The 18,809-nt window shown below is 36.4% G+C and overlaps 1 protein-coding gene across 1 annotated transcript in view; it reads left to right on the forward strand.

Annotated features, from left to right (window-relative positions):
- Positions 1–18,809, forward strand: part of CCDC91 (coiled-coil domain containing 91) — a 166,947-nt gene that overhangs the window by 18,292 nt on the left and 129,846 nt on the right. Inside the window, 2 exon segments of the mRNA XM_082495865.1 lie at positions 8,174–8,216; positions 8,326–8,404. Coding sequence (XP_082351991.1) covers positions 8,187–8,216; positions 8,326–8,404 — 109 coding nt within the window. The 5' untranslated portion in view covers positions 8,174–8,186.

Genomic DNA, 18,809 nt, shown 5'->3' on the forward strand with positions numbered 1-18,809 from the left:
GGATTTAGATGCTTTACTTCAAGTAAAAAAAAAAAATTAGGCTTTCTTTTTCTAATGTAGTATGAAAGCAAATTTTTCATCTCTTAATATAGAGATGTGGATGCTATATATATTTGCCAACAGTTCATGGGTTCAAATAATATTAAATGATACTTTCCAAATTAGTTGCTTTTTCTCCTTTTTATTAAAATTTTGAAGCTGTTTGCCTTGTATTGTGGTTAAAAAAGACTTTAACCCCAAAACAGCCCAAACCAAAAATTGAGAACCACAAAACCCCTTTCTAAAAATAGAAAACTTAATTGAATTTCCAGTTTTATTTGGCCATTTCACTCTCTGAAATGATAAAAAGCTTATATTTATTCTTAAAAGGTCTTCCTAATATTTACCTTTGGTTCTAGCCAGAAGTCTTAAAGATATCTCATTAAAAATTATAGCCTCTTGAAAATTCATTAATGAGCACTTGAAGTAGCATATTTCTTAATAGTCAAAGAATTTTAAGTCTCTCTGAGGAAATAATTAGCCTGATTTCTTCTTATAGAACTATTTTTTTATATTTTTGGCACAAAATCTTAATTTCTTATGGAAGTCGTTTTAAAATTTGTTATGTCCAAGATTTTTTTTTTTTTTTTAAAAACATGTTTATTGTAATTATGAATGCAGTCTAATTTTCCAAATTGAAAGACAGTCCTAAATTTCCCTCTGGTCTCATGTACTCATGGTCTTGTGATGTTAGCCCCTGCTCAATTATACACTTTCATTTTCAGATACAGATGATAAATATTAAAAATTTAAAGCAGAATTTAGGAGCTGTTAAGAGCTTTCCCGTTAAAACCAATACAGAATACTCTTTTTCTGTAAGAAGACTGTGAACTCTGTTCATTAAATAACAAACCGCGAAGTGAATGTTAACCACATGGATCATGCTATCTTTGTAGGAAATTTTTCCATTCAATTTTACTGTATAGTCAGCTGCTTTAATAGGGGAAAAAAAAAAGTCTGCAGAAGCTTTTCATTCCAAACAAGATATTGCTATGACGTAAATTACAGAACTGGAAGTTACAAAAATAAAACACTAAAAGGATTGAAGTCTCCATTGATTTGAAGGATTTGGAATTAATGCATTATTTCATTCTTCTTGAAGGGGAAAAAAAAAAAATCACCTACATTTCAGCACCTCATTGCAGCTACCGTTTTTAGAAATTGATACCTGACAGATATGCTAGAAGAATTTAGCCATACTGCTAGAAAGGGAAGTTAGAATTCCTCAGTCTCAAAAAAAAAAAAAAAAAAAAAAAGAAAAAAAAGTAGTAAAAAATCTGCCAATAGCTATTGTTTAATTTTTGTTTTGATAATGGTCTGTGGTAATGTTTATATTGTTTTTCATGCCACTGAATTCCTGGCCATAATAAATGGAAAGTATTCCTCTGTTTATGGTCTAAGCGTTATTAAACAGGTTACTTTTAGTGCTGAGATCTCAAGCAGGAGTGAGAAATGCAAGTTTGGGGTTTTTTTGTTTTTTCTTTAAGAAAATTTTACAGGTGCTCTAAATTTATTTTAGCTTTCGTTATGCTGTATGTTCATATTCTGTTTTTTCTTAGGCCTGTATCCTTTGGGATATGTGTATTCTATAATCAAAAATTTCTAATTAATGACTTAGTTGCTAGTATAAGTTAAGAAGCCACATGCTTGTCCTGAAGCTGTAATTGATATAGATCAGGAGACGAGTCTGTATCAGCTGGGTAAAAAGAAGAAAGTTTGTTCACGTTTTAAAATTGCTAAGAGGTGCTTGAAGTTTTGGCAGAAGAGCCACGAGGAAAAATGCATATGAGCTGGTTAGAACTTTGTGATACAGAAATTTATCGTCTGTTTTGCTCTTTATCACAAAGGTATTCCCGGTATATATGCTTTCTAAATAACTTATTTTGAAATTTTATTTTATTGTTATTTTTTTAGTCTCATATTTATTTTGGATAGGCTTTTTGGAGCCTGCAGTTTCGACCAAAGGTTTATTCTTCAAATAATGTGGTCTATGTTATGTCCAGTGAAGAAACAGCTAATAAGCCTATCCTAGATTGAAGACATTGAATGAGTCATTTAGTAAGCATAAACATGCAAGTAAAACCGATACGTTGTCATAGGTAGGGGTTAACCACCTACAGTGTTTGCCAGAACTAGAAATGCAGCAGCCCCGCCCTCAGCCAGCTCCACACTTACTGTTCTGACAAAACAAAGAGCAATATGCTCTGGAAGTTGTTCCTTTGAAATGTACAAAGTTCTGCAAGTAGGTTAGCTACTTACTCAAAATTACAGGCCAGGTAATGTATCATCCAGTTGGATGTACCTCGCAAAATTAGTTGTCTTTATTACTGAGGCAAATTTATATTAGATTTATCAAGTAATAGATCAGGACTTCGTTAATTTGAATGCGTACTAACCGGAGGTAGATTTTTAAGTAAATGAAGAATCCTTCTTAATTCACTGTTTGGTCTCTCTACCACTTTTGCCTTTTGGATATGAAGAATACTGGGTTTACAACGTTCCTTCTCCTAACAATTGGAATGGGGAAGAGGGGCTATTTTGCCAGCTTACATTTTTTTGTCTTGTTCCTTGTGAATGGCTTCTGGACTTCCTATGTATAAAACCTTGATTTTGATATGTTTGTTAGGCAAGTGTGTTTGCCAAAGTTCTCATGACCTATGTTAAGCTGGTGGTCAAGCTTTGGTGACTGCATTTTATGTAGGAAAGCTTGCAAAGATCTCAGATATGCACAGCTGTCTGTATTTGAATATATTCATCATGCATTGTTATCAGTCAAAGAGAAGGAAGTCTTGGGCAACATGATCTGAATGCAGTGTTGACCCTGCTTTGAGTAGGAGATTGGATTGTATGACCTGCAGGTCTGAATTCTGGCCTAAATTATTGTATGATGTGGTAAATAAAAAGTTGTCGATAAAATTTACTAGAAATACAGTGGCTTACATATTTATGATCCATGAAAAGTTTACTCCTTTTTACATGCGTGTGACTGGAGAGCTTAAGTCTTTTAGAACATGACTTGAGAACTATAACGTTTTGGAAATGGCCCGAGCTGGATGACCTACTGCATCCTTTCCAACCATAATTTCTATGAATCTGTAATTTTGAGGTTGACTTCTTGTTGCCCAATTTTACAGTTACTTAATTCCAGTATGGGGCATATTTTAAGAGACCACATTTAGTCATGGTAAGACTGTGGGTTGTTTCTTTTTTTTTTTTTTTTTGTGTTTGTTATTTTTTAAATCTTTCTGCAGATTGTCAGCACTAATGTATTCTTTCCTATTCCGGTGCCACAAAAAATGTTTCTAGTCTGTGAGGAAAGAAAAGTCTGATTACTCTTTTTGGAATAGATGATTGATTAAAAAATGTTGCTCCCAAAATTGTTGCAATTTGATGTGAAGTGTTAGTCTGGTTCTGCTGTTTATTTATATCAGAAATGTATTTCCATCACCAGAATAAGGGGTGGAATTGAGAAATTATGTATTTGGTCATATTTTCAGTGTTGTTATCAATTCCGTTTATAAAGAATTATTTTAATATTTTAAACATTTTTTTACACCTAAATCCATGTGTACTTTTGAGAACTATGAAAGATTCCTAGCTAAAAATAGGCTCAGTTAATTTTTTTCTAAACAATTCCTAAAAAGTATTTGTGTCCCTGTTCCTTTCTCCTTGCAAAAAGCACCTCTTTCTTTTCATGCAAGAAGAAATATCTTTTTGGAAAGACATTTCTGAGTAAGAGCTCTTGCACTAACAGTCTTTGAAAAGAACACCTCAGCCTTTGAGTTTAAGTGTCTTATGTCAGCATCCCTCAGGACTTAATCCCCGCTTTCTATCCTAATTTGCTTCCTGCTTGTAATACATGCTAAGTTTGCCCGTTTCATTCTGATTTTTTTTCCCTATATTAAACAAAGCATGTAAACAAATCAGGATTTCTTTTCGATGGACTAAAAACTTAGCTTTGTTTTTGAAAACAGAGGTGTGTGTACATGTATTAATACATATTATGCATAGACAAATAGCAAACAGTCCTTCGTAGCTGGTTGAGAATCACTTAGCCTAGAATTCCTGTGAGATCTCCTAAGAACAGATATAGCAGTTAGGGATGAAAACACCATTTATACTAATGAGACTTGCTTGGAGTCTGTTTCTCTTTTATTCCATTTAAATGATGCGTGGAATAATTCATAGATTAATCATGCTCTTACAGCCATGAAATGTGTGTGTTAAAATTTGTGGAGTAAGGTAATCTTAGGTCAAAATAGTCCTGTGATCATTACCAGACTTAGGAAAACTGTATATGTAATGTAGTAATAGAGATGCTGAATTCAATAACAAGTTGGTCTCCATTTTTTTTCCTTCTGCCCTACATCCTTTTTCTCTATCAAATGTTACTTCTGTTTTACGTATACACAGGTTCTTACAAACTTTCTTGTTGCCTTCCTGGAAATCCTCGCTAGTATTTAACACACCTTTTGCCTATATAGGCTTCTATCCTTTATTGCCTTCTGTCAGTAAATGAAAGTACTTAATCACTTCTTAGAACATTATTTTTCATATTTTATAGATATTTTTTTTTGCCTCTTTTAATTAAAAAAAAGTGGCTCCATTCTAGTGTTCCTTCCCAAAATTGCTTTAATTCCTGTTGCACTCCTCTGAACTTTTCAGTTTGTCTTTTTAAAACACAATGCTGAGTATGGAATGTACTTTCTCCAGTTGAGGCATAACCAGTTTTGACACAATGGGAATAATGTTTCTTGCTCTTTGGGGAGAAAATGTGTTGCAGTCCTTTGAAGTAATTCCTGAGGTCCTTTGAAGTAACTTTGGGTAGACCCTGTAGGACCTGTTGATGTGACACATAGTATATAGATAAAATACCTATTTGCTTTTCTAAAGCCTCTCTTTCTCCAGCTGACTGCTCTGATTGTGATTGCTTCTTGAATGCTGCATTTTGCAGTACCTATATATAAGTCGCCAGTCTGTTTTGGATGACGTTTAATGGTAGGTAGCGTGAATATATTGACATTCTCAGTTGTTTGTGCATTGCTGTCTGCTACAGACAGCAATGCGACAGACAGTACGACTGGCTGGATGGTCGCACTCAAAGAGTTGCAGTCAATGGCTTGATGTGCAAGTGGACAGCAGTGATGAGAAGTGTTCCTCAGGGGTCAATACTGGGGACCTGTACTGTTCAACAAACTTGCTGGTGACATGGGTCAAAGTGTACCCTCAGCAAGTTTGTTGATGATGCCAAGCTGTTTGGTGAGGTAGACACGCTGGAGGGGAGGGATGACATCCAGAGGGACCTGGACAAGCTGGAGAGGTGGGCCCAAGCCAACCTCATGCAGTTCAACAAGACCAAGTGCAAGGTCCTACATCTGGGTCAGGGCAATCCCAAGCACAAATACAGGCTTGGTGGAGAATGGATCAAGAGCAGCCCAGAGGGGTGTGCTGATTGATGAGAAGCTCAACATGAGCTAGCAGTGTGTGATCACAGCCCAGAAGGCCAACCGCATCCAGGGCTGCATCAGAAGTGTGGCCAGCAGGTCAAAGGAGGTGATTCTGCCTCTCTACTCCACTCTCTTGAGACCCCACCTAGAGTACTGCATCCAGCTCTGGAGTCCCCAACAAGGACATGGACCTGCTGGAGCATGTCCAGAGGAGAGCCACGAGGATGATCCGAGGGCTGGAGCACCTGTCCTATGAGGAGAGGCTGAAAGAGTTGGGGCTGTTCAGCCTGGAGAAGAGAAGGCTCCGAGGGCATCTTATTGTCGCCTTCTAGTACCAAAAGGGGGCCTACAGGAGGGCTACGGAAGGACTTTTTACTAGGGCATGTAGTGATAGGACAAGGGGTAATGACTTTAAACTGGAAGACAGTAGGTTTAGATTAAACATTAGGAAGAAATTTTTCACTTTGAGGGTGGTAAGGCACTGGAACAGGCTGCCCAGAGAGGTTGTTGAGGCCCCATCCCTGGAGGTGTTTAAGGCCAGGCTGGACATGGCCTTGGGCAACCTGGTCTAGTGGAACGTGTCCCTGCCTATGGCAGGGGGGTTGGAACTCGATGATCTTCAAGGCTGTTTCCAACCTAAGCCATTCTATGATTTAGCAGTGATGTACTGTCCATACAACTTCCATTGCTATCATTTGTGTGAGCATGTGTTATTTTTTTTTTTAGTTCTATATTAAGCTCTGAATGTTAATGGAATGCGTGAATGTTTGACTGGTTAAGGTTAACATTGATGGGAAAAATATGCAACTACCTTCTTTCTTTCTTAAAAAATAAAACAATACAAAAACCCAACCAACACAAAACCAATAAAACCTCTCGCCGTCCCTAAAAAGATACTTAGTTCGTATACCATGTGTGAATATTGGATGATACTCTTCTTTAATTTAACCAAATCTGCTTACACTGTCATAGTGGTGTTTTAAACTAAGTTCATCAAGAACTTGGAAATTAATTTGTTAAACTTTGGAAGATGTGTGTTTGAATTGAAATCTGTCTTGGTAGCGATTTTCAGCAATGGATATAAACTGAATCTATCCCCTTCTGACATTCTAATACTTTAATTTGGTGATTTTGTCCAAACCCTTTGAATACCTCTGTTTCTGAGCATGTGCTTTCACAGTAATAGAAGTGTCTCCAGCCTATAGTCTATTTTAACTGAAGTCAATTAACTTTACAAACATTTTGTTGTTTTGTAGAGACACTAAATGTTTTTTGGATCGTCCTTCATTCGCGTATCAAAATGATTTATTTTTTTAATACATATAATAACCCTTCTTGAACAGCCATATAGATCTTTAATTACTTTCATTAGTTGCGTACTTGTCCTGCATTTTTGTAAAAGGAACTGCAGTTTAACTATAAATACATCAAAATGCCACAGAATTCAGGGCTACAGCTCAAAAATGCTAATCAGTGTGTAAAATCTAAATCAGCCCCTCCATGAAACCTAGGGAAGGACCTCTGTGGTAGCAGAAAAATTTCCAGAAATTCACCACAGTCTTTTTCGAAGTTGCAGTTTGTGCTGATGTTGCCAGACAGCTAAGAAGAGATGGGAAAAGCAAGAAATGTTTTTGGATTTAATCACAGTGCTGATTTGGAAAAGCAATGTAACAATGAAAAATGTTTTTATATTTTAAATCATAGACACAAAACTACGAAGTACATGGTAAATCGTGATTGTATTAAGTTGGACCATCTTCATTACTAACGAAGAAAGTTCTTCATTTTGGAATCTGATGGTCAGAAATCCTACTTCCTGGACTTTTTTTTTTTTTAAATATGTATCCAGAGTAGGTGATTTAGTGTTTTCAGTACCATTTGTTGAGGTGCTGGAGACTTGACTGCTATACTTGAGAGCAATAGAGATAGCTTTTAAAGTACCATCTTCCTGTTTTCCTATCTTGGAAAGCTTTTTCTACATTCTTGCTTTCAAAAGATGTTTGACAATATCGATGGGCAGGGCTTATCTTTTCTCTTGAAGATATTCAAATTCCATTGTAAAATACCAAATATTTTCATTTACCCTGATCAATAAGAAAGTGCTTCTTAAGAGAGATCTTGCAGTTCTAGACCTAGCATCCTCTATGTGGAAAAAGTTTTTATTTAGGTTCCCTAATCTTTTGTAGACCTTGCAAATTTGGAAGTCTTCAGGTAACCTGTGGAGATGGGTATTCAGTCTTTCATTCAAGTACTCATTTCTAAATGAGAATGTGATGAAGTTATCAAAAGCACGTAGTTAACCTAGGTAGCAGTTGTATCCAAGTGACGGTCTCTAGTCATCTGCCATGTAACTGAAGTACAAATATATGAGTCATTTTGTCTGTTGACACCTAGTTGATCATAAAATCAGCACATTACTCTTATGAGACTGGCCAATGAATATACCCATTTTCCTGCAGTGTAGAACATTGTATTACTTCATACTGATGGGCTTTTAGGGTTTGACCTTATACTGATGGGCTTTTAGGGTTTGACCACAGTGACTTGTGCTACCTGAGTCTGTCCTTTAAAACTAATACCATACCTTTGGCTTTACGAAGTTTTTATTGTTACTTTATGAGTAAAGGGGATCTAACTAGTGGGGTTTTCTTGTTTGTTTTTAAATCAAGATTTCTGCTATATTTCAGGACCAGTTGCAAGATGGATGATGATGACTTTGGAGGATTTGAGGTATGTTATTTGCATGACTTGATTTTGAAATTTAATTATTTTCAACTGTTTTTATAGGAATTTATAGTATTCTGTAAAATATGTAACAATAATTATTTTGTGTGTCTAGGCAGCAGAGAGTTATGAATTTGGAAATGGTGAAAAGCAGGCGACATCCCCTGCTATTGCTTGGGCAGCATTTCCTACAGGTATTGATAAAATCACTATAAAAATTCTTAATAATATATTGCTATCCTTCTGTATTCACTGTAAATACTGGTACCCAGAGGATGTTCATACACAATAAAAGAACAGGCAGCAGTGAAAACCTAGCATAAGAATGTTCCTGAGTAATTATTTTGGGAAGCTGCGCTTCTCAAAGTTAAACTTTCTTGAGGAGTGAAAGAGAAGTATAGTTTATCCAGTTCAAAGGCTGATTGGCATCTCATGGGGAGAAGAAATGGAGCGTCTTCACTCAAAGTATATTCTTACTTTTGAGTATGGAAGGTCTGTTGCAAATGATGGGAAAACATACAAAAAGTAAACATGAAAATAGGTCTTGAACATGTTGCTTCCTTCATTAGAGTTTTTTGTCATAAAGTCTTTTAGTTGCTTTGGGGGGAGGATGATCTTTTTTACTTAAGCAGTTTTTAAAGTTAGAAAATATATTACATGTCCTTTATCTCAAGCAGAAGCTGAAACATTATGGAGCTACTTTTATTAATTTATAGAAATGCTTGGTGCCTGTCTGGATTTTAAGAAATAAATAAATGTTCATTGATAGTGGATAAATGTACAATATCAGTAGAACTTAAAGATTAAGGAGTTACTGTTTGGCAGTTAATTTTTTTGTGGGAATTTAGTCTAGATTTCATTGCTTTCACAAAAAGAAACATCACTTTAGCAGCATTAGGCAAAAAAAAAACCAAACAACCTACTTTTTATTCTTTGATCAGGAATGGAAGATTTCTGCCTATTATTATAGTATTATGCTGAATAAATTATGCAAACTAATTATAGTTTTAAAAATTAGACAGGGATTTGCCTCAATACGAACTCCCCATAAATCATGTTCTTGAAATGTTTTTATTTATTTCTGGCGTTACTGGCTTTCATCCATTACAGAATAATTAGTTTTATTTGTGATTGAAATAAAGGAAAAGAAATAACAAGGAAACTATATTTTCCCAAATAACTTTATTCTTCATCTTGTAATTTTGACTGTTATTCAAAAATACTGCTTAGATTCATTAGTATATTTGAATGTGTTTGTTTAAATTAAATCCAGTATAGCTGTGCGGTGTTTATCTCATGTAGTCTAATTTAAATCTAATAAGGTGGGTGGAATTTAAATGATTCGTAAGTATGTATGTATTTGTATGTATGATTTGTAAATGACACAGAACTCTTAGGGTATGTTATACGAAGGTATTTTAAGTATTTAAAAATTAAAAAAAAACGCTTGCATTCAGAATATTTTATTACTGTAAAATCTTCATTTGGATTTCATGCAGATGTTGCTGTGAATAAATTAACTTATTGCAAGAGGAAAATTTTTAATAGGATGAATCAAAATGCTTGTTAGGTATTGACTTGTAAGTTAATGTTTTTGGTAACAGATATAACTGAATTGTCTGACCAATGTTATTTATATGCAAGTTGTTCTTGTCTTACCCTAGAAATTTGTCGCTCAGTATGGTTTACTGAAAAATGTGAGAAATTCAAATTTATTATAGTGCTATTGAGGTGATTTTGATAAATTTGGAATGTGATACCATTATATACACCCAAGATTCAGTGAACTTTATGGAGAAGGAGTATGTACTTATTTCACCAATTTCCTGCATATCTGGTGTTTTTAAGATACAAAAAGTTATAAAACAAAATAGAGAAACCTGTTGCAGTATTTCTCAGCATGCAGGAAGAAAACAGAAATTATTTCTAAGGCACCAGTGTTGATTACAGTGAGAAATTTTGGCCTTGAAATTTGTCTTGGACCTCTTACTGTCTTTTTGAATGCTGATTTCACTTTTTCAGTAAACTTACAGTACGATAAAATGGATATTGGTATGTGCAAATAGTCTGTCTATGCAGTACTTCAAATCAGCAAATGTTTATTAATTGTGGCTGCTGGTTCAGAAAGGGAGAAAAATAAGAATTTGTACAGCAGAAATATTATACTATTCTTTCCCCTTCCACCAGGACGTTTACCAGAGAATATGCACCTCTTTCTGTTAGGCTTCTCTAGCAGCGTCACCTGATAGGAAAGCACTGGTTTTATTCTGAAGGGTAAAAGTGAGAACAAATTTATTTTTTCTCTCTCATGGCTTCAAGTTTGAATTAGAACACATCGTACAGGGTGCTGCATAAACATGGGAATAGAAAGTAGCGCTGGTCCGAAGATATTAGCTCTGTGAGAAAGTAAGCATTATGAGTATGAAGGAATGAGCAAGTAGTGAAAGAAAATAATGGGAATTTGTACGGTCCTGTTACTTAGATATCTTTGCTACTACTGTTAGCGGCATCTGAATACCTGTTGTATTGGGTCTATTCCTTCTGATTGTTTAATGGGAGTGGAAACAAGTAGTTCTTACATAGTGTGATTACATATGTGCATATGTGATGGCTTTCCTTTTTTCTTTCCAGCTTTAACATGAGGAAGTACTAAAAAGAATCACTACTGTATGCCCAATGTCTGGGGATGTTGTTGATGTTCCCTCATGGGTGTGAGGGAACTACTCAAACATCAGTGTTTTCTTAGCTTGGATTCAGTAAATGTATTCGTAAACTTGAAAAAGAGGAAAATCTAGTTAAAAAAAAACAACCAAACAACAAAACACTTTAGAAATAAGTTGTTCTTTCGAAAAATGAGATCTCTCTAAGAACAGTAACGGAGTACTAAGTCTTATGTTTAAGCCTCAGACTTAAGTTTTTGTTTTTAGTTTTGAACTGTATTTAGGTTTTTAAGAAGTCTAAAATACATTATGGAATATTCTAGTGCCTTATCACTAGTCCATCTGGTTCCCAGAAGAGATTCAAGGAGGTTGACTATCTTAAATATTATAATTATATATATAATTATATAATTATTATTGTAAGACACTTCAGGGGATTTTGCTCTTTGGATTCATAAACTAACTTTTTTGAGGAAACAAAGGAACAGTTATGCTGTTCTCAGATAATTTCATTTATTGAACATTAATATTTAAATGGAGCTATTTTTTAATACAGTAGCCAAATCTAACTGTTAATGTTGACTTCGGAGATGTTAGCGGGGGTAACTTGATACACTTCTTTATTTAAGAAACATTTAAGTATTTTAGACTCTCTAGAATGGTCCTTGCAACTTGTAAGCAAGATACTTCAATGAAATAAATAATTATTTGTAAGTCAGTTTTGATTTGTTTCTTTGTTAGATGCTTAGTAGTAGAAACACATTGTTGTGCAACTTAAAAAAATAATGTTTTAAAGAACGATGTCAGTTTGCAATTTAGTAAGTGTGTACTGGAATATTGAAGTACCTAAGTACCTACGTTTTTGGGTTTTTTTTTTTTTTCCCTATTAGTTTTAGGGGTTTTTTTCTTGCACTTCTGTAGGTGTCGTTTTGTGTACCTTTATGCCTGAAAGGAGGATCTTGAAATTTAGTACTCTGCTTGTACGTCAACAGATTCTGGTCTTATCTCTGCTTTTCTAAGGTTATAAATAGTATGTCTGTTGCTTACAGTGAAGAGTAGGAATAGGATCTGGGTCTCTACATGCTGTGTCAGTGTTTCATTTTGGCAGGAGTTCTTCTCTGGGCATCCAAAGGAGCTCATGTAATGGAGCAGGTGGAAAAACTAAGTGTATGTTCACCAAAGGACTGTTTTGGCTGAGATGGAGCCTCATGAATCTACCTGTTATGGATTGTTCTAAGTAAAACAAAAGGTGGGGTTTTTTTGTTTTCCTTTGTTTTTAAAAAGAAGACAGAAAACCCACCAGGGTGAGATATGCTTTTTCAGTGGAATTAAGACAGAATTCCCATCTGGAAATGGGTTGGAAGTGCAGTCTGAGCAGGTGTTTCGGATTCAAGCTGTGGAAAACCTAAATGATTTTGTTTACAAACAATCTGGTGAAACCAGATTCATGGCAGTGTTAACTGTGGATGAGGTGGAGACTTTTTTTTTTTTAGCTTCATTTTGTGAGGAAAGGAGGTTTATGCTATTGCTTTCAGTCTGTGTTCTCCTATTATAGATTTTGAATATGTTGCTTAGTTTTAGTGAAATCACTTATAGTCTGTTAATTACACTTCTCTTTTTTTTTTTAATCAGGGACTGAGTAATGATAGACCTGGTGCTTCACTGGAGAAAAGGAAGGTTGAATCCAGTCACTGTGGGTTCTGTAGAAGCTGTCTGGTGTTGATACATATTTGGAGGTTTAGAAGAGCTATAATCTATTGTCTCCCATAGACCTAGATGGTAGTAGCTATGGAACTGAAAGAACTAGGGGACAAGAACACAACTGTATGGAAGCCAGCACTAAAGCATAAATATCTTCATTTCACTGTTTTACATGGTCTAGGTGACCTCCATTTGGTTAATGGAAATGTAATCAGTTCATTCCATGAATTGGAGAGCTGTTCAGATATCCAAAAGCAAAATTCAGCTTTTAGAGTGAGCTTGAGTAGCTTCTTTGTGTCCATGAGTTGTATTGACTAAGTCTCTGCTGACTGTAATGCTCATGTGGCCATGTAAGCTTACACGTCTTAATGTGGAGCCATATTACATTCTCAAGTTCCATTGGTTTGGCTGCATACGGAGTAACACTTTACTTTTCTTCTATCCTTTGGACACATATGTTAGAAAAAAATGTTAGTTTTTGTACGTGGCCTCCAGTCTGTATTGATACAAGGTTATTTTAGTTATTACTTTTTGAAAGAAACATTATTTCTGTACTTCCTGGAATAAAGGTGTATCAGAGGAGCTTTATTTATTTATTAAGTTATTTTGGGAATCTTTTCTATGCTTTGTGTCATGTCAACATGCTTACCTTCTGTAAGGAGATCTGGAGGCAGCATATATAACTTTGAAGCTCTTGATTTACCCTTTGAATTAATTCGGCCAAGTTTTGTGTTTGGTCTAACAGTAAATTCTCAACGCCTTCTTGAATAACAGGACATTCTGCAAATTACGGGAGAAGATTTCTCTCCTCTTTCTAATATTCTTTCATTAACAATGCACATGTATACAAAGCCTATTTTTCATGTTTCAATGAAGAATTCGGTATTTCTGATGGTCTTGTTTGTGGCATTGAAAGAACAGATGTTTTGAAGCCTTTTCAGTGTGACATGGGGTGATCTGTACTGCTGTGCAGACATCTGCATGGCTTGAAGGGTACTGTTTTCAGCTGTTGTGTTGAAATGGTTGTTTTCAGTTGTTTCTTTTCATAATACATTGTGGTTTTCTGCAGAATACTAACATCTAACTAACTTGACACCCACATATCCACGGTCCCCAATGGGATGCACCCACAAGTGCTGAGCGAGCTGGCAGATGTCATTGCTAAGGAACTCTCCATCATCTTTGAAAGGCCATGGAGAACAGGAGAGATGCCTGAGGACTGGAGGAAAGCCGATGTCACTCTAGCCTTCAAAAAGGGCAAGTAGGAGGACCCAGGAAGTTACAGGAAGCCTCACCTCCATCTCTGCTCGTTCTGGATGCCATCTCCAAGCATGTGCAGGGGAAAGAAGGCTATCAGGAGTGGTCAGCATTTATTCACCAAGGGGAAATCATGCTTGACCAGTCTGATAGCCTTCTCTGATGGCATGACTGGCTGGGCAGATGAGGGGAGAGCAGTGGACATCATCTAGCTCGACTTCAGCGAGGCTTTTGACACCGTCTCCCCTAACATCCTCATAGGCAAGCTTAGATAGTGCGGGTTAGATGAGTGGACAGTGAGGTGGAGTGCAAACTGGCTGCATGGCAGAGCTCAGAGAGCTGTGATCAGCATCGCAGAGTCTAGTTGGAGGCCTGTAACTAGCGGTGTTCCCCTAGGGGTCAGTACTGGGTCCAGTATTGTTGAACATCTTCATCGACAAGCTGGATGAGGGCACAGAGTGTGCCCTCAGCAAATTTGCTGATGACATAAAACGGGGAGGAGTGGCTGACACACTAGAAGGCTGTGCTGCCATTCAGTGAGACCTGGACAGGCTAGAGAGTTGGGCAGTGAGAAACCTCATGAATCTCAACGAGGGCAAGCATAGGGTTCTGCCCCTAGGGAGGAATAACCCCGTGCACCAGAAGTGGTTAGGGGTTGACCTGCTGGAAAGCATCTCTGCAGAGAGGGACCTGGGAGTCCTGGTGGACAACAAGTTGGCCATGAGCCATGTGACCTTGTGGCCAAGAAGGCCAATGGTGTCCTGGGGTGCATTAAAAAGAGCAAGACCAGCAGGTCGAGGGAGGTTATCCTCCCCCTCTACTCTGTCCTGGTGAGGCTGCATCTGGAGTCCTGTGTCCAGTTCTGGGCTCTCCAGTTCAAGAAAGACAGGGAACTACTGGAGAGAGTCCAGTGGAAGGCTACGAAGATGATTAAGGGACTGGAGCATGTCTCTTATGAGGAAAGGCTGAGAGACCTGGGTCTCTTTAGCATGCAGAAGAGAAGACTGAGAGGGGATCTCATCAATGCTTATGATTATCTGAAGGGCGGGTGTCAAGAGGAATGGCCTAGGCTCTTTTTGACCAGCGACGACCAGGTGGTGACCAGCGACAAGACAAGGGGCAACAGGCACAAACTGGAACACAGGAAATTCCATCTCAACATGAGGAAAAACTTCTTTACTTTGAGGGTTACAGAGCACTGGACCAGGCTGCCCAGAGAGGTTGTGGAGTCTCCTTCTCTGGAGATATTCAAAACCCAGCTGGATGCATTTCTGTGCAACCTGCTCTAGATGAACCTGCTTTGGCAGGGGGGGTGTACTAGATGGTCTATAGAAGTCCCTTCTAACCCCTACCATTCTGTGATTCTGGGATGTCAACTTGGGAGGGGTGGTGAAGGGGTGGGAAATATTTGTGGGAAACTAATATATCACTGAGGATATTGGAGAAAACTGGTGTCATTCCTTGCCATGATTGGACAGGGTTCAAAGGTCTTTATTTATAATGGTATACAGCCTCATTTAACTCCGGTGTGGTCTTGTTTTTTGTTTGCTAACATTGCCATTATGTGGGTTATGTGGCTTTGAAAACTCGGATTTGACTATCTAGAATTTACATATGATTAAAAGATTTTCTTGTTTATTAGATTACCTACCACCTCTTTCTTCCTTACAGTTGCCAAACTGCTTTAAAACATAGTCATAATGACAGTTTTCTAGAAAACAATTTACAAAAAAACCCCAAACACTAAACCAACATTGAGAAGGAGTTCTCAGTTTTGTTATCTTTTGTAGTCATTGAATACTGACAGATGTATTTCTGAGGTTCAATTAAATGGTTGCAGTTTTGCAAATTTTTGGTGGCTGTATAAAAGTTTAAATAAGAAATTAGGAAATAAAATCAGAATTTCCATATCACCTTAGATTTAAGATGTTGAAATAGTATATGTAATTACTTATTTTCTGGAATAGTTTGGCTTTGGAAGAATAAAACATGGGGAAGATGCTTTCTGCTGTGAACTATAAGAAATCATCCTAAAAGCGCATTAGAGTGGTTTTTCTTCCTCTCTAGATGTTTATGTAGTGCTGTAAACTGGTATGCGTACAGAAGCAGCCAAGTGTTTCCTGTTGACAGGAGGTTATTCATGCTCAGTGAAGTCAACGGAGAAATTGCTATCTACTTCAGCGTTATGTAGACATTTACCTATCAATTCTAATTCCCCAACAGATATGGAAATGCAACTCATTCTGGTGAATCTGTGATCTGCAAAGACAGTGATAAAAAGTTTTGATTTTGGAAAACTAAGGAAAAAAAAAAGTTAAAAGGAAAACTAAGGGGAAAAAAAGTTAAAATTGCTGAGGAAAGTACTAAAACTGCTATGCTACAGCTTTGCAGAATGTTGTACATGACATCTGAGACTCTTAACAACATTATATTGGGCATATTGGGTGTCAGTTGATACCTATTAATGTATTCCTCCACTCGTTCTTTAAGCAATTCAGCCCTTTCTAATTATTCATTTACATTGAGCTAAAAGCAGTTTAAGTATGGGAAATACTTTGTCTATTTTGAATTAAATTTACTAGTCGTTATATTTTGTTTCACGGGAAAAGATATATATATATATATATTTTAAACGGATTCTGTTCTTTCATAAATTAAGTTGGTTTTCACTGACAATGATAGGTTTGTTGCTGATGTGTTTTAGAATTCATTGACATATTCTGTTGAGTTCTAGTTTGCTGTCTATTGGCAAAAGTAAATTAGTTGATGTCTGTAAATATAGTTTTCAGTATATTTTTCCCTAAGCTGTTTATTCAGCATTATGCAGGCTGTAGATCCCTGTGTTCTAGCTCTGACGTTACAGTTGTCAGAAATTCCTGCCTTGTAGAAGACAGTTTCCTGTCTCTTACAGTTGTGCTTGAGCAGCCATATGTGAGCATAGGATTTAAGCAGATCACTGAAATTTGAACACACAAACCGGTCTTAAACTTTCTATATGAATGTTACTTTTAACTGAGAATGTTCAGTGATACAGTTTGCAGTGTATACAGTATGACTTAAAGGGTCATTGAATTGTATCATTGAGGAAATGGGCAGTTGAGGATGGAAATTTGGGTTTTGCTTGTTGGGTTTTTTATTTTTAATGGCTGAAACCTACATGCAGGGGAACTATGCTGCAAGTACTTTCAAACATTCTACAAAAGTATGCCAAAGAATTATTATATGGTCTATGCCTCAGAGCCCTGCTGACCTATCATGTCGTAATTGCTGGATACAAATAACATCCAATTAGTAAATGTTATGTTTATTTTTTTGGTGGTATATTTCATATCTAATGTCATCATTCTGAAGCTCAGTATGAAGTATACAACTCATATGGAATATTTATTTACTAGTTCATGTTCACCTACTTGGTTTTGTTTTCAGAATTTCTGATGCCCCAGTAATTTTAATATTTTTTGATCTTCATTAGTAGGATAAAGGTATAGGTTTTTTTCTTTCGTGAGCAAGGTGGCAGACTGTACTGATCTCTGTTTCTATTGAGAAACTTCATGGTTTTGTCAGTTCTTACATACAAACCTGTACTAGAATATTCTCGATACTGGGAAGTGAAGGGTTAAGAAATTGTCAGATTTTTTAAGTACAGTTGTGGCAATAACTTATATCTGCATCTTACTTCAGCCTTCTTCGTTATACGACTTTTGATATACCTGCTTCAATGAGAAATAACATGTTGGGGTTTGTTTTTTTTTTTTTTTTTTTTTTGGAAGTTCATCAGGACTATCAGACTCCTGCCTTGCTTACCAAAGAAGTTAGAGGAGATATGTTGCATCAGGTCAGGATGATGTGGAAGAATATTTTGTCATTATTATCAGAATGGCTGTGTATCATAGCAGGTGGTGCAGCAGTTGAAGAGGAGAGGATCTGTGAAGTGGTGCTGGAAAGCCAATATCCCTACTAGATGTACTTCAGGAGTGTTATTTCAGACTAGCATTAACCTGGTCCTCTGGACTTGAACATCCATTAACTGTTGGAGTTTTATCAGAGGCAAGTTTTTGTTTCAGGGGTTCTAAAACTGTTCCATTATGATAACTAAGGCATAGTAAGCAGGAATGATTGAGGGTTGTCTCCGTAAGCGAATTTTGAGCTGAACTAAAATGCTAATGCAATTTCACCAGTATATACACAAGAGGAATGAATAAAGAGAGCTTGAATTACAGGCATAGCACATGTAATTCTAGGAATGTCCAATTTATGAATCTTTAACATTGCTGAAAATGAAAAGAAGGTTTTGTAAAAAAGATGTTTGAATGATACCTTGGAGAGTTGCCGCCTCTTCTTGTCTTCTGCAAGGTCATGTATTTAGTTGAATAAGTTTAAACCATAGTGTTCAGAGGTGGTCACCAGTTGTTGCTCCTCATTTCCTAGGCTTTATTTTGACAACTTAAGAGTTGGAGTTTTTGTTTCTGTTTTTTCTTCCCCCCCCAAAATGCTAAACATTCATTACTATAACTGGAATCACTGAAAGCTCAATTTGATTATAGAAAGTTCAACATAAAACTGTGTTATCTGAAAAATGAAGTCTTATGTCTAGTATTGGATACCCCAAAATATGTGAATACTGTAAGCTTTAATCTCTGTTGGTCTCCAGTACTCATCCATATCCAGACTCAGTTTCAGTTTTTACTTTTGCGATAAAGTATTTATATGTGAACTATGCCTATACTATGGTGATCATCACCAAAGGATAAATGCTAACATCACCAAAGAATGAACGCTAACACCGTAAGGGTTGGTGTCATACTAGGTTTTTCCTTGTTAGTTGCCAATTTTGGTAAGAGAAATAGTTTGTCTACTCAGTCAGAATTGCTTGCTGTACATTATTTTAGTTCGTTTTCCATCTGTTGGAAATTTATTTCAAACTGGAGTTCAGAGTATGAAGTGATAGCATAAAACAGAGACGTTACTATGTTTTTAGAGG

Source organism: Vanellus vanellus (assembly GCF_965231255.1).
Source record: "Vanellus vanellus genome assembly, chromosome: 1".
NCBI lineage: Eukaryota > Metazoa > Chordata > Aves > Charadriiformes > Charadriidae > Vanellus > Vanellus vanellus.